Genomic DNA, 13,161 nt, shown 5'->3' on the forward strand with positions numbered 1-13,161 from the left:
GGCCTGATGGACTGCATCCCAGAGTACTTAAGGAGGTGGCCTTGGAAATAGTGGATGCATTGACAGTCATTTTCCAACATTCCATTGACTCTGGATCAGTTCCTATGGAGTGGAGGGTAGCCAATGTAACCCCACTTTTTAAAAAAGGAGGGAGAGAGAAAACAGGGAATTACAGACCGGTCAGCCTGACATCGATAGTGGGTAAAATGATGGAATCAATTATTAAGGATGTCATCGCAGTGCATTTGGAAAGAGGTAATATGATAGGTCCAAGTCAGCATGGATTTGTGAAAGGGAAATCATGCTTGACAAATCTTCTGGAATTTTTTGAGGATGTTTCCAGTTGATGTGGTATATTTGGACTTTCAGAAGGCTTTCGACAAGGTCCCACACAAGAGATTAATGTGCAAAGTTAAAGCACATGGGATTGGGGGTAGTGTGCTGACATGGATTGAGAACTGGTTGTCAGACAGGAAGCAAAGAGTAGGAGTAAATGGGGAATTTTGTGAATGGCAGGCAGTGACTAGTGGGGTACCGCAAGGTTCTGTGCTGGGGCCCCAGCTGTTTACACTGTACATTAATGATTTAGACGAGGGGATTAAATGTAGTATCTCCAAATTTGCGGATGACACTAAGTTGGGTGGCAGTGTGAGCTGCAAGGAGGATTCTATGAGGCTGCAGAGCGACTTGGATAGGTTAGGTGAGTGGGCAAATGCATGGCAGATGAAGTATAATGTGGATAAATGTGAGGTTATCCACTTTGGTGGTAAAAACAGAGAGACAGACTATTATCTGAACGGTGACAGATTAGGAAAAGGGCAGGTGCAAAGAGACCTGGGTGTCATGGTACATCAGTCATTGAAGGTTGGCATGCAGGTACAGCAGGCGGTTAAGAAAGCAAATGGCATGTTGGCCTTCATAGCGAGGAGATTTGAGTACAAGGGCAGGGAGGTGTTGCTACAATTGTACAGGGCCTTGGTGAGGCCACACCTGGAGTATTGTGTACAGTTTTGGTCTCCTAACCTGAGGAAGGACATTCTTGCTATTGAGGGAGTGCAGCGAAGGTTCACCAGACTGATTCCCGGGATGGCGGGACTGACCTATCAAGAAAGACTGGATCAACTGGGCTTGTATTCACTGGAGTTCAGAAGAATGAGAGGGGACCTCATAGAAACGTTTAAAATTCTGACGGGGTTGGACAGGTTAGATGCAGGAAGAATGTTCCCAATGTTGGGGAAGTCCAGAACCAGGGGACACAGTCTAAGGATAAGGGGGAAGCCATTTAGGACCGAGATGAGGAGGAATTTCTTCACCCAGAGAGTGGTGAACCTGTGGAATTCTCTACCACAGAAAGTTGTTGAGGCCAATTCACTAAATATATTCAAAAAGGAGTTAGATGAAGTCCTTACTACTAGGGGAATCAAGGGGTATGGTGAGAAAGCAGGAATGGGGTACTGAAGTTGCATGTTCAGCCATGAACTCATTGAATGGCGGTGCAGGCTAGAAGGGCCGAATGGCCTACTCCTGCACCTATTTTCTATGTTTCTATGTTTCTATTTTAGCAAGGCTTTTGATAAGGTCCCACATGGCAGACTGTTCACGAAAGTAAAAGCCCACGGGATCCAGGGCAAAGTGTCAAGTTGGATCCAAAATTGGCTCAGAGGCAGGAAGCAAAGGGTAATTGTCGATGGGTGTTTTTGTGACTGGAAGGTTGTATCTAGCAGGGTTCCGCTGGGCTCAGTACTAGGCCCCTTGCTTTTTGTGATATATATCAATGATTTAGACTTGAATATAGAGGGTATGATTAAGAAGTTTGCAGATGATACAAAAATTGGCTGTATGGTTGATAATGAAGAAGAAAGCTGTAGACTGCAGGAAGATATCAATGAACTGGTCAAGTGTGAAGAACAGTGGCAAATGGAATTCAATCTGGAGAAACGTGAGGTAATGTATTTGGGGAGGGCTAACAAGGAAAGGGAATACACAATAAATGATAGGACACTGAGAAGTGTAGAGGAACAGAGGGATCTTGGAGTGCAGGTCCACAGATCCCTGAAGGTAGCAGGCCAGGTAGATAAGGTGGTTCAGAAGGCATACGGGATACTTGCCTTTATTAGCCGAGGCATCGAATACAAGAGCAGTGAGGTTATGCTTGAATTATATAAAACACTAGTTAGGCCACTGCTGGAGTACTGCGTGCAGTTCTGGTCACCACATTACAGGAAGGATGTGATTGCACTATAGAGAAGGTACAGAGAAGATTTATGAGGATGTTGCCTGGACTGGGGAATTTTAGCTATGAGGAAAGATTGGATAGGCTGGGGTTGTTTTCTTTGAAACAGAGGAAGCTGAGGGGAGACCTTATTGAGGTGTGAAAAACTATGAAGGGCCTAGATAGAGTAGATAGGAAGGACCTATTCATCTAAGCAGAGGGGTCAACAACCAGGGGGCATAGATTTAAAGTAAGTGTAGGAGATTTAGAGGTGAATTGAGGAGAACTTTTTTCACCCAGACGGTGGTGGGGGTCTGGAACTCACTGCCTGAAAAGGTGGTAGAGGCAGAAACCTCATAGCATTTAAAAAGTACTTGGATATTATCTTGAGTGCCAATACCTACAGGGCTACGGACCAAGAGCTGAAAAGTGGTATTAGGCTGGATAGCTCTTTGTCAGCAGGTACGCACACGATGGGCTAAATGGCCTCTTCCCATGCTGTAAATTTCTATGGTTCAACTGTATGCGGTTAGATTAGTTAAATTGTTATCTTGATTCACTAAGTAGTGATGATCAACGCAAGGTTAAGGAATATAGATAAGAGAGTCAGGATAAATGGGTCCTTTTCGGGTTGGAAATCGGTGGTTAATGGTGTGCCACAGGGATCGGTGCTGGGACCACAACTGTTTACAATATACATAGATGACCTGGAAGAGGGGACAGAGTGTAGTATAACAAAATTTGCAGATGACACAAAGATTAGTGGGAAAGCGGGTTGTGTGGAGGCTGCAAAGAGATTTAGATAGGTTAAGCGAATGGGCTAAGGTTTGGCAGATGGAATACAATGTCGGAAAATGTGAGGTCATCCATCTTGGAAAAAAAACAGTAAAAGGAAATATTATTTGAATGGGGAGAAATTACAACATGCTGCGGTGCAGAGGGACCTGGGGGTCATGAATCCCAAAAAGTTAGTTTGCAGGTGCAGCAGGTAATCAGGAAGGTGAATGGAATGTTGGCCTTCATTGCGAGAGGGATGGAGTACAAAAGCAGGGAGGTCCTGCTGCAACTGTATAGGGTATTGGTGAGGCCGCACCTGGAGTACTGCGTGCAGTTTTGGTCACCTTACTTAAGGAAGGATATACTGGCTTTGGAGGGGGTACAGAGACGATTCACTAGGCTGATTCCAGAGATGAGGGGGTTACCTTATGATGATAGATTGAGTAGACTGGGTCTTTACTCATTGGAGTTCAGAAGGATGAGGGGTGATCTTATAGAAACATTTAAAATAATGAAAGGGATAGACAAGATAGAGGCAGAGAGGTTGTTTCCACTGGTCGGGGAGACTAGAACTAGGGGGCACAGCCTCAAAATATGGGGGAGCCAATTTAAAACCGAGTTGAGAAGGAATTTCTTCTCCCAGAGGGTTGTGAATCTGTGGAATTCTCTGCCCAAGGAAACAGTTGAGGCTAGCTCATTGAATGTATTCAAATCACAGATAGATAGATTTTTAACCAATAAGGGAATTAAGGGTTATGGGGAGCGGGCGGGTAAGTGGAACTGAGTCCACGGCCAGATCAGCCATTATCGTGTTGAATGGCGGAGCAGGCTCGAGGGGCTAGATGGCCTACTCCTGTTCCTAATTCTTATGTTCTTATAAAACTACTACATGCTTCAGGTTTGGCGATGATAACACCTTGAGGTCATTCGAGAGTGGTAGTTCCATGTAAGCTGGAGGAAACCATTATATTAGTACGGATACAGTCTCTAGTGAGATACCGATGCTTTTGAGTACAGCTTGCATGAAAAAGGCACAAATGAAACTTGACCTGGAACACACTAAGGCAATTATTTTGAGGAAATTGGTTGATCTGCAGTTTACCCAGTCAGGACATTATTGTATCCCTTTAACAAAACCTGGTGTTTCTCATCAGAGTGTTCAGCAAGCATTAATGGCATCAATCAATAAGGATAAAACAGAAAAAAAACAAATTGTCTTAAAATTACATAGACAATTTGCCCACCCTACTTGTCAACATTTAAAAATCCTGCTAAAAAAATGCAGGTGTAGTTGATGAGGAATATACAAGGCGATCAAAGCCTCTCCTCCTGGCCACACCTTCCACTTCTTGTCCCGCCTGTCATGTATCTCACACTACTGTACATAACTGTATCTTACCATGCTGTACATGACTGTAACTAGAGATGACCTGTAACCACAAGCTTACCTTGCCATCAGGGGTGCACTTGCAGGAGACACTGGATACCTGTCCCAGACAGGTATATAAGGATGGGTCTCAGGCAAGTGTGGCATTCGAGAGCTGTGTAATAAAGGTGCAGGTCCTGAGTGACCTTGACTTCAGTATGTGCCTCGTGTGAATCTGTACTGCAGGGACAGGACGCGACACCGTCCAGACCGCTCCTCTAATTCTGCCCTCTTGAGCATCCTGATTTATAACTGCTCAACCACCGGTGGCCATGCCTTCAGCTGTTTGAGCCTCAAGCTCTGGAACTCCCTCCCTAAACCTCTCCACCTCTCTACCTCTCTTTCTTCCTTTAAGACGCTCCTTAAAACCTACCTTTTGGTCATCTGCCTTAATTTCTTCTTTTGTCAACTCGGTGTCAACTTTATCTGTTTTGTCTTGTAACACTGCTGTGAAGCACCTTGGGATGTTTTACTTCATTAAAGACGGTATATAAATAAAAATTGTTATTATTATAATGGAAGAGATTAGTGAGAACTGTGAAATCTGAAAGTATAGAAGAACGACCCATTGTAGGTCTTCCACCGGCACATGACTTTAACAAGGTAGTGGCCATGGGTCTAATGGTATAGGACAAAAACAAAAATGTTTTCATGCATTTTATTGGCATGGCTACAAGAATGAGTATTTCTACATTAATATATAGCCAAGAGAAGAAGGATGGATAGGGACTGGACTTGGGACACCAGCAATGTTTTTGACCAATAATGGAGGTGAATTCGCTGACAAGTTCAGAGATATGTGTGAGAATATGAATATCTTTGTCATGAATACAACAGCTGAGGGCCCTTATAGCAATGATCTTTGTGAAAGGAATCATTCTGTGATTGAAGACATGGTGCATACATTTTGGCTGATCGACCAGAGTGTAAATTGTCAACTGCGTCATTACCAACTAGTATATGGGCACAATCCCAACTTATCTTTTCTTTGCAATAATCATCCTGCTCTGGGAGGTACTAAGTTAGTGCCATTTTTATCCGAGCATTTATATGTTTTACATACAGGGGGACAGGCTGAGGTATCAGAGAAAATTCGTAGAGCACTGAAGCATCGTATTGGACCGTCTGAAAGAGAGTTCAATTCAGGAGACTTGGTATACTATAAAAGAGAGGGTCATAGTGAATAATCTTCTTAGGCAGTCCCTCGGAGTCGAGGATGACTTACTTCTACACTAATGAGTTCTCAGGTGACTGATGAGTCCAATGCGGGACCTACAGTCTCTGTCACAGGTGGAGCAGACGGTGGTTGGAGGGACGGGTGGGTGGGGGGCCTGGGTTGCCGTGCACTGTTTGCGTTTGGCTTCCGCTTGCTCCGGCGAAGAGACTCGAGGTGTTCGGCGCTTTCCCGGATGCTTCTCCTCCACTTTGAGCGGTCTTGGGCCAGGGATTCCCAGGTGTCAGTGGGGATGTTGTACTTTTTCAAGGAAGCTTTGAGGGTGTCGTTGAAGCGTTTCCTCTGCCCACCTGGGACTCGTTTGCCGTGTCGGAGCTCTGAGTAGAGCGCTTATTTTTGGAGTTCAGTATCAGGCATCCAGACGATGTAACCCGTCCAACAGAGCTGATGGTGCATGGTCAATGCTTCAATGCTGGGGATGTTGGTCTGAGCGGGAACACTGATATTGGTGCGCCTATCCTGCCAATGGATTCGCAGGATGTTGCAGAGACAGCGTTGGTGGTACTTCTCCAGTGCTTTGAGGTGCCTGCTGTACATAGTCCATGTCTCTGAAGCATATAGGAGGGCGGGTATCACCATTGCTCTGTAGACTATGAGCTTGGTGCCGGGTTTGAGGTCCTGGTCTTCAAACACTCTCTTCCTCAGGCGACCGGCGCACTGGAGGTGGTGTTGGACTTCATCATCGACGTCTGCCCTTGTTGACAGTAGGCTCCCGAGGTATGGAAAATGGTCCACGTTGTCCAAGGCCTCATCGTGGATACTGTGTTGTGGGAGCAGGTTGGAGGACCTTTGTCTTACGGATGTTTAGTGTAAGCCCCATACTCTTGTACGCTTCATTCATAGTGAATGGAAATGCCCTTGTAAGGTCATAGGCCGTGATGGTAAGTAAGACCGTACTTATCAAGCATGGCAATCAAACTGTTACTGTTCATTCCTCACGATTAATCGGAATTAATTAAGTTGGCTGCCACGTTTCCCACATTACCACAGTGACTCCACTCCAAAAGTACTTCATTGGTTGTAAAGCGCTTTGAAACGTTTGGAGGTCGTGAAAGGCGTTATATAAATGCAAGTCTTTCTTTTTTTTTAATTATAAAATCGTGGACTCCAAGCAATTAATTGAAGTAAACAAGGCACCTTGTACCTGTTCATGCTTTTTTTGGTGAGGGTCCTGAGGAACAGAATGAGGTAGATCAAGGGCTGGACAGTGGGAGCATGAATGAACATGACATACATGACAGAGCTATCGCATCCACAGAACAATTACCCAACGTGGGTACATGGGTGACATATGTTCCAGAAGAGTCTGATGAAGGCCGAGATGTAACAATTTTGAAACGTGCAAGAAACGTTACTGCTAGGTTTAAATTTTGGTTGAATGTTCATGGTAAAGGCCAAGAAGTGAGATCTGTGGACTGGCAGAATGGAGTGAAAGATTGGGAAATAAGAAAACACAGTTGAAGTAGTAATAGGGAGTCCAGAAGTGACTCTCACATCAGAAAAGGATCACTAAATACAGAAAGAGCCTTCGATAGTGCTGGAGGGAAGTCTGGCAGTAGGAGTCCCGACACACGTAGAAGTGGAAGTTGACAGTGTAGCTTGAATAGATCAGACAATGAAACAAAGTCACGAACGGAACTAGAAATAGAAGTAGTAGCCCTCATGATCATGGTTTTGGTGGCTGACAATAAACTTGAGGATAAACGAGCAAGAGAGGCAAAACAAAGGGAGTTGGATGTGAGAGAGAATTTGGAGTTTATTCTGAGGTACCAGATAAGGGTTGACCAGCTTTGTCACTGATATGTCCTTACTATACAGTATAAATGCACACGAGGCCCATACTTGAGAGAAGGTCACTCTGTGACCAGTTACATTTATTACCAAGACCTCAAGTGATGAAGGTGGGTGGAGCTTCCCCTTTTATACCTGAAAGTCCAGGTTAGGAGTGTCTCCCACAAGTTCACCCCCTTGTGATCAATGTTCTCAAGGTGTATAACTTAGGTCAGCTTATACATGGGTTACAATGATAGTTGAATACATGACAGTCACATAGCTGGGTTTGTACTGAAAAAGACCTTTCAGATGGAATGTACAAGGCTAAAGCGAGGTTGGTAGCTCGGGGCTTTGAAGAGAAACTAGGTGATACAGCTGTAAGTGAACTCTCTCACTGCTGGAAAAGTCATCTTAAAAAAAAAAAGTCTTTTGGGCTCTTTTGGCCACATATTCATGAGAGTGCAGGTCAATTGACATATAAGCTGCATTTCTGCAGGGCAATACTTTTCAGAGAGAAGTGTTTCTGAAACCACCTAAAGAGGCGGGAGGAAAACTGTAGAAAAGAAACAAATGCATCTATGACCTGAACGGTGCTTCCAGGGTCTGGTATTTTTCGGTGAGATGTGTTTTGCTGAAAATAGGTTGTGTTCAACTAAAATCAGATCCTGCAATGCTTTCTTGGTACCATAAAGGAAACCTTTCAGACACCTTCATGATGCACGCTGATGATTTCTTATGGGGTGGTACTGCAGAATTTGAGAAATTCGTCATTAATAAGATTGGAGTAGAATTTAAAATTGGGAGTCAGGCCTGTGGGGTTTTAAGTATATTAGTTTAGATATTAAGCAAAGTGGGTCTGATGTAACTTTAAATCAATAGCCCTATTTAGAGAGTGTTACTCCCATCCCGGCTACTCGTACTAAGTTATCACAGAAAGGTGATGTAATATCTAAAGAGATGGAGCAATTGCAAAGCTTGATTTGTCGGTTGAACTGGTCGTGCACTTAGACTGGACCAGATGCTAGTTTTGATGTGTTGGAGTTAAGTACTTCAATGAAACACCCCAATGTTTTAAGGACAAATAAAACATTACAAAAATTAAATCTGGATAAATGCATGCTTAAGTTCACATCCTTGGTGACCCAACGAACATGAAGATAGTTAATAGCAATGCTTCACATGCTAATCTTCCTGATGGGTATTCTAGTGCAGCTGGTTTCATATGTATCTTATGGGTGAGAATGGGAAATGTTGTCCTTTAGCTTGGGAAGCTAAGAAAATAAGAATTGTTAAAAGTACTCTGGCTGCTGAAATACTGGCTCTTGTGGAAGGAGTGGATATAGAATTCTATTTGGCAAATATCTTGAGTTACATCCTGTACAATGTGAGTACTGAAGATTGTCTGCATAACATTCAATGGGTATACCCAATCATTCATTGTGGGATAATGTATACTCTACGGAAAATGTGAGTGAGAAAAAATTACGATTGACCTTGCTGGCTGAACATAACATAAGAATTAGGAGCAGGAGTAGGCCATTTGGCCCCTCGAGCCTGCTCGATACCATTCAATAAGATCATGGCTGGTCTTCGACCTCAACTCCACTTTCCCAGCCAATCCCCATATTCCTCGATTCCCCTAGAGTCCAAAAATCTCAGCCTTGAATACACTTAGTGACTCAGAATTCACAGCTCTTTGGGGTAGAGAATTACAAAGATTCACAACCCTCTGAGTGAAGAAATTCCTCCTCATCTCAGTCTTAAATGGCTGACCCCTTATCCTGAGACTGTTCCCCCTGGTTCTAGACTCTCCAGCCATGGGAAACAACCTCTCAGCATCTACCCTGTCAATCCCCCTCAGAATCTTATGTTTCAATGAGATCACCTCTCATTCTTCTAAACTCCAGAGAGTATAGGCCCAATCTACTCAATCTCTCCTCATAGGACAACCCTCTCATCCTGGGGATCAGTCTCGTGATCCTTTGTTGCACTGCCTCTAAGGTATATATGTCCTTTCTCAGATAAGGAGACCAAAACTGTGCACAGTGCTCCAGATGTGATCTCACCAAAGCCCTGTACGATTATAATAAGACTTCCTTACTCTTGTACTCCATCTCCCTTCCTAGTTGCCTGCTGTACCTGCATGCTAACTTTCTGTGTTTCCTGTGCGAGGACTCCTAAATCTCTCTGAACATTTAATAGTTTCTCACCATTTAAAAAATATTCTGTTTTTCTAATCTTCCTACCAAAGTGAATAACCTCACATTTCCCCACATAATACTCCATCTGCCACCTTATTGCCCACTCCCTTAACCTGTCTATACCTCTTTGCCGGCTCTTCGTGTCTTGCTCACAGCTTACTGTCCCACTTAGCTTGGTATCATCAGCAAACTTGGATACATTGCACTCAGTCACTTCAGCTTAGTCATTAATATAGATTGTAAATAGCTGAGGCCCTGCATGGATCCTTGTGGTACCCCACTAGCCTGTCAATCTGAAAATTACCCATTTATCCCGACTCTCTGTTTTCTGTCCAATAACCAATCCTCTATCCATGCTAATATATTATCCCAACCGCATGAGCCCTTATCATGCATAACAATCTTTTCTGTGGTAACTTATTGAATGCCTTTTGAAAATCCAATTCCAAATCCACTGGTTCCCCTTTATATACCTCAAAAAACGCACAAGTTTGTCAAACATGATTTCCCTTGCATAAAACCATGTTGACTCTGCCTTAATAATGATTTTAGCATTTTCTTGACGACTGATGTCAGGCTAACTGGCCCGTAGTTCCCCGTTTTCTCTCTTTCCTCCTTTTATGAATAACAGGTTTACATTTGGTACCTTCTAATCCACTGGGACCGTTCTAGAATCTCGGGAATTTTGGAAGATCAAAACCACCATCCACTATCTCTGCAGCCACTTATTTTAGAACCCTAGGACATACGTCATCAGGTCCAGGGGATTTGTCGGCTTTTAGTCCCATTAGTTTCTCGAGTACTTTTTCTCTACTGATTTTAATTACTTTAAGTTTCTCGCTCTAATTAGCCCCTCAGTTCCCTACCATTTTTTTGTATGCTTTTTGTGTCTTCTACGGTGAAGACAGATACAAAATATTTGTTTAAAGTCTCTGTCATTTCCTTATTCCCCATTAATAATTTCACCTGTCTCAGCATCTAAGAGACCAATGCTTACTTTTGCTACTCACTTGCTTTTCACATACTTGTAGAAGCTCTTACAATTTATATTTCTTGCTAGTTTACTCTGGTATTCTATTTCTCCTTTTTATCAATTTTTCGGTAATCCTTTGCTGGTTTCTAAAGCTCTCCCAATCCTCAGGCATAGTACTATTCTTGCAACATTATAAGCCTCTTCTTTTAATCTAATATTATCCTTAACTTCTATAGTTAGCCCTGGATGGCTCACTTTACCTGTGGAGTTTTTATTTTCAGTGGAATATATATCCGTTGAGAATTTTGAAATATTGCTTGAAATGCTGGAGAGAAAGGAAATTTCTAAAATTAAATGGGTGGATTCTAGCCATCAACCGTTGGATTGTTTTACTAAAAGAAGTGTATGTACGAAGAGGGTTCCTGGAGAAAGGGCATCTCACATTGAAATGCTTTGTACAGAAAATGAGAGTCTTTAATTTTTTTACATTTTGGTTGTATTAAATAAAAGTTTAATTTCTTTAAAGAGAGAGAGAAGGAAATCTGTTATTGTATTCAGGTGATGGGTATTAAATGGAGACTCTCGTGTTCATATTTATGGGAGCCGGCTTGGGAGGGAGCTTATCTTGGGGGGTGCATGGTATGTAATGTGTGTCTCCATAAATAAATGCTTATAAACGACTAAAGAATAGGTTCTAGTAACCTATCCTTCACCACCTGGCTATCCGACTTTTACATATCCGCGGTATATTTTCCTAGTGAAGTTGGAAGATGTTAGCTCGATGCTCTCGCCTAGACCTCCCCTTGCCGCACTCTGACAGTAAACTCGTGCAGTCTCTCTACAGCTGCTCTTCAGCACCCATCTGTACCAAGGAATGTGTGAAGGCTAGGAGAGCATTTACAGCACTGCTGTGGAGAAGGAACCCAGCTCCAGTCCTAAAGACATGGGGCCGCAATCAGGAAATACACTATTAACACTCAACTCATTTACATTCGAGATATGAATCCGCCTTTATCGCTTTGTGAAATGTTTAAACAAAAAGCTGAGATTGCTGGACTGTACCTGTATCGAAAAGATAGGTCTCAGCCCGTTTGAAAATTAAAATAAATCTCTTCTGGCACAGGTACAAGTTGCTGAGCCAGGAGGAGGGAGAATATTACAATGTGCCAGTGCCACCTGAAGAGGATCTTGAAGGAAATGAGGAACTGAGGCAGAAGTTTGAGGTGAGTCACAACAGAAGCAGACTCAGAAGGAGAGCTGGAGGAAATGGTCTGTATAACACACTGAATAACTAAGGCAAAGAGCACTGACAAACCTGTAGGTGCAATGGAAGGATCATGAACGCAAAATCTTAACACACAGCCCGTAACTCATTCTGAACCGCTTGATTAGATTCCAGCCTTTAACTCACTCCCAGGTATCTGTTGTTCTATCTATATATATATCCCCCGCCCCTCTGAACCCCTCAATTAGATCTCAGCCTGTAACTCATTCCTGGGTATCTGTTATTCTATATATATACACCCCCCACCCTGAACCCCTCAATTAGATCCCGGCCTGTAACTCACTCCCAGGCAATGTTCCCATTAAACCTCGCCGCAACGCCCCTATCTGGAGGTCCTGCACAAGCCGCTCACCAGCTTTTAAATGAAAAAACGCCTTTTTACAATGCTTGTGTTGCAGGCAGCTTAAAGTTATTCTTTCCAATGTTATTTACAATGTAAGGAAATGCTGGTGATGGCTTGTTGATCCAATGGATGACCCAGAGGACCAGCTGTTGTTGGCAGTACTTCAGACAAATGGATTGTACGGCCTGCGGCATTTATCTGTACAATTAATTGAAATTCTGTCAGCGCACACATCACCCATCTCTGCTATCAGTTTGCTAAGTAACCTTTATTTGCTGTACTCACTGCCTCACACTCCTCATTTATCCTGGTGTTGGTGCAGTGATTGCTGCCGACTGCTCACTGAGAACTGACTGTACTTCATTCCAAGGCAGGGGCAATGTGTGGACAGTGCACAGAATTTTATTCATTGGGGCGAGGATATATTCTTCACTCTGACATTCCACTGCATCTATCACTCCATCAGACCCACACTGCCGTGGGAATATTACGGCAAAGGTTAGATATAGAATAACACGTACCCGGGAATGAGTTACAGGCTGGGATCTAATTGGGGGTGTAGGGCAGTTTATATATAGAATAATAGATATCTGGGAGTGAGTTACCGGCTGGAATCCTATTCGGGAGAATGAGTTCTGATGAAACAGTCAAGGAGATTACACTGTTATGTTGTTTATGTGGCTTGAATTGTGTGAAAAATAGAACCAGCATTGATCGGAGAGCTCGGCTGAACGATGCTGATCAAAGTTTGGATCACTTTAAACAGTTATTCTCATTGATTTGTGCAGCATCTGTTGTTTTGTTCTTGATTTTATCGCTTGCAATGAAATGATTGCCCTGCTGTCACTGGGGTCAGCCGCATACAGCCAGCACATCCCAGTGTGCCCCCCCCCCCCCCCCGTGTCCCCACACCGCGCCCTCGCGTCCCCACGCCCTC

At 43.4% G+C, this 13,161-nt stretch overlaps 1 protein-coding gene across 4 annotated transcripts in view; it reads left to right on the plus strand.

Moving 5' to 3' along the window:
• The window catches only part of LOC139281292 (protein kinase C beta type), a 387,614-nt gene that overhangs the window by 293,470 nt on the left and 80,983 nt on the right, over positions 1 to 13,161 (plus strand). For all 4 annotated transcript variants that reach the window (XM_070901417.1, XM_070901419.1, XM_070901416.1 and 1 more), the window contains one exon: positions 11,720 to 11,819. In XM_070901417.1, the coding sequence (XP_070757518.1) occupies positions 11,720 to 11,819 (100 nt within the window). The remainder of the gene's footprint in view (positions 1 to 11,719; positions 11,820 to 13,161) is intronic.

Source organism: Pristiophorus japonicus, chromosome 15 (genome assembly GCF_044704955.1).
Source record: "Pristiophorus japonicus isolate sPriJap1 chromosome 15, sPriJap1.hap1, whole genome shotgun sequence".
Lineage (NCBI taxonomy): Eukaryota > Metazoa > Chordata > Chondrichthyes > Pristiophoridae > Pristiophorus > Pristiophorus japonicus.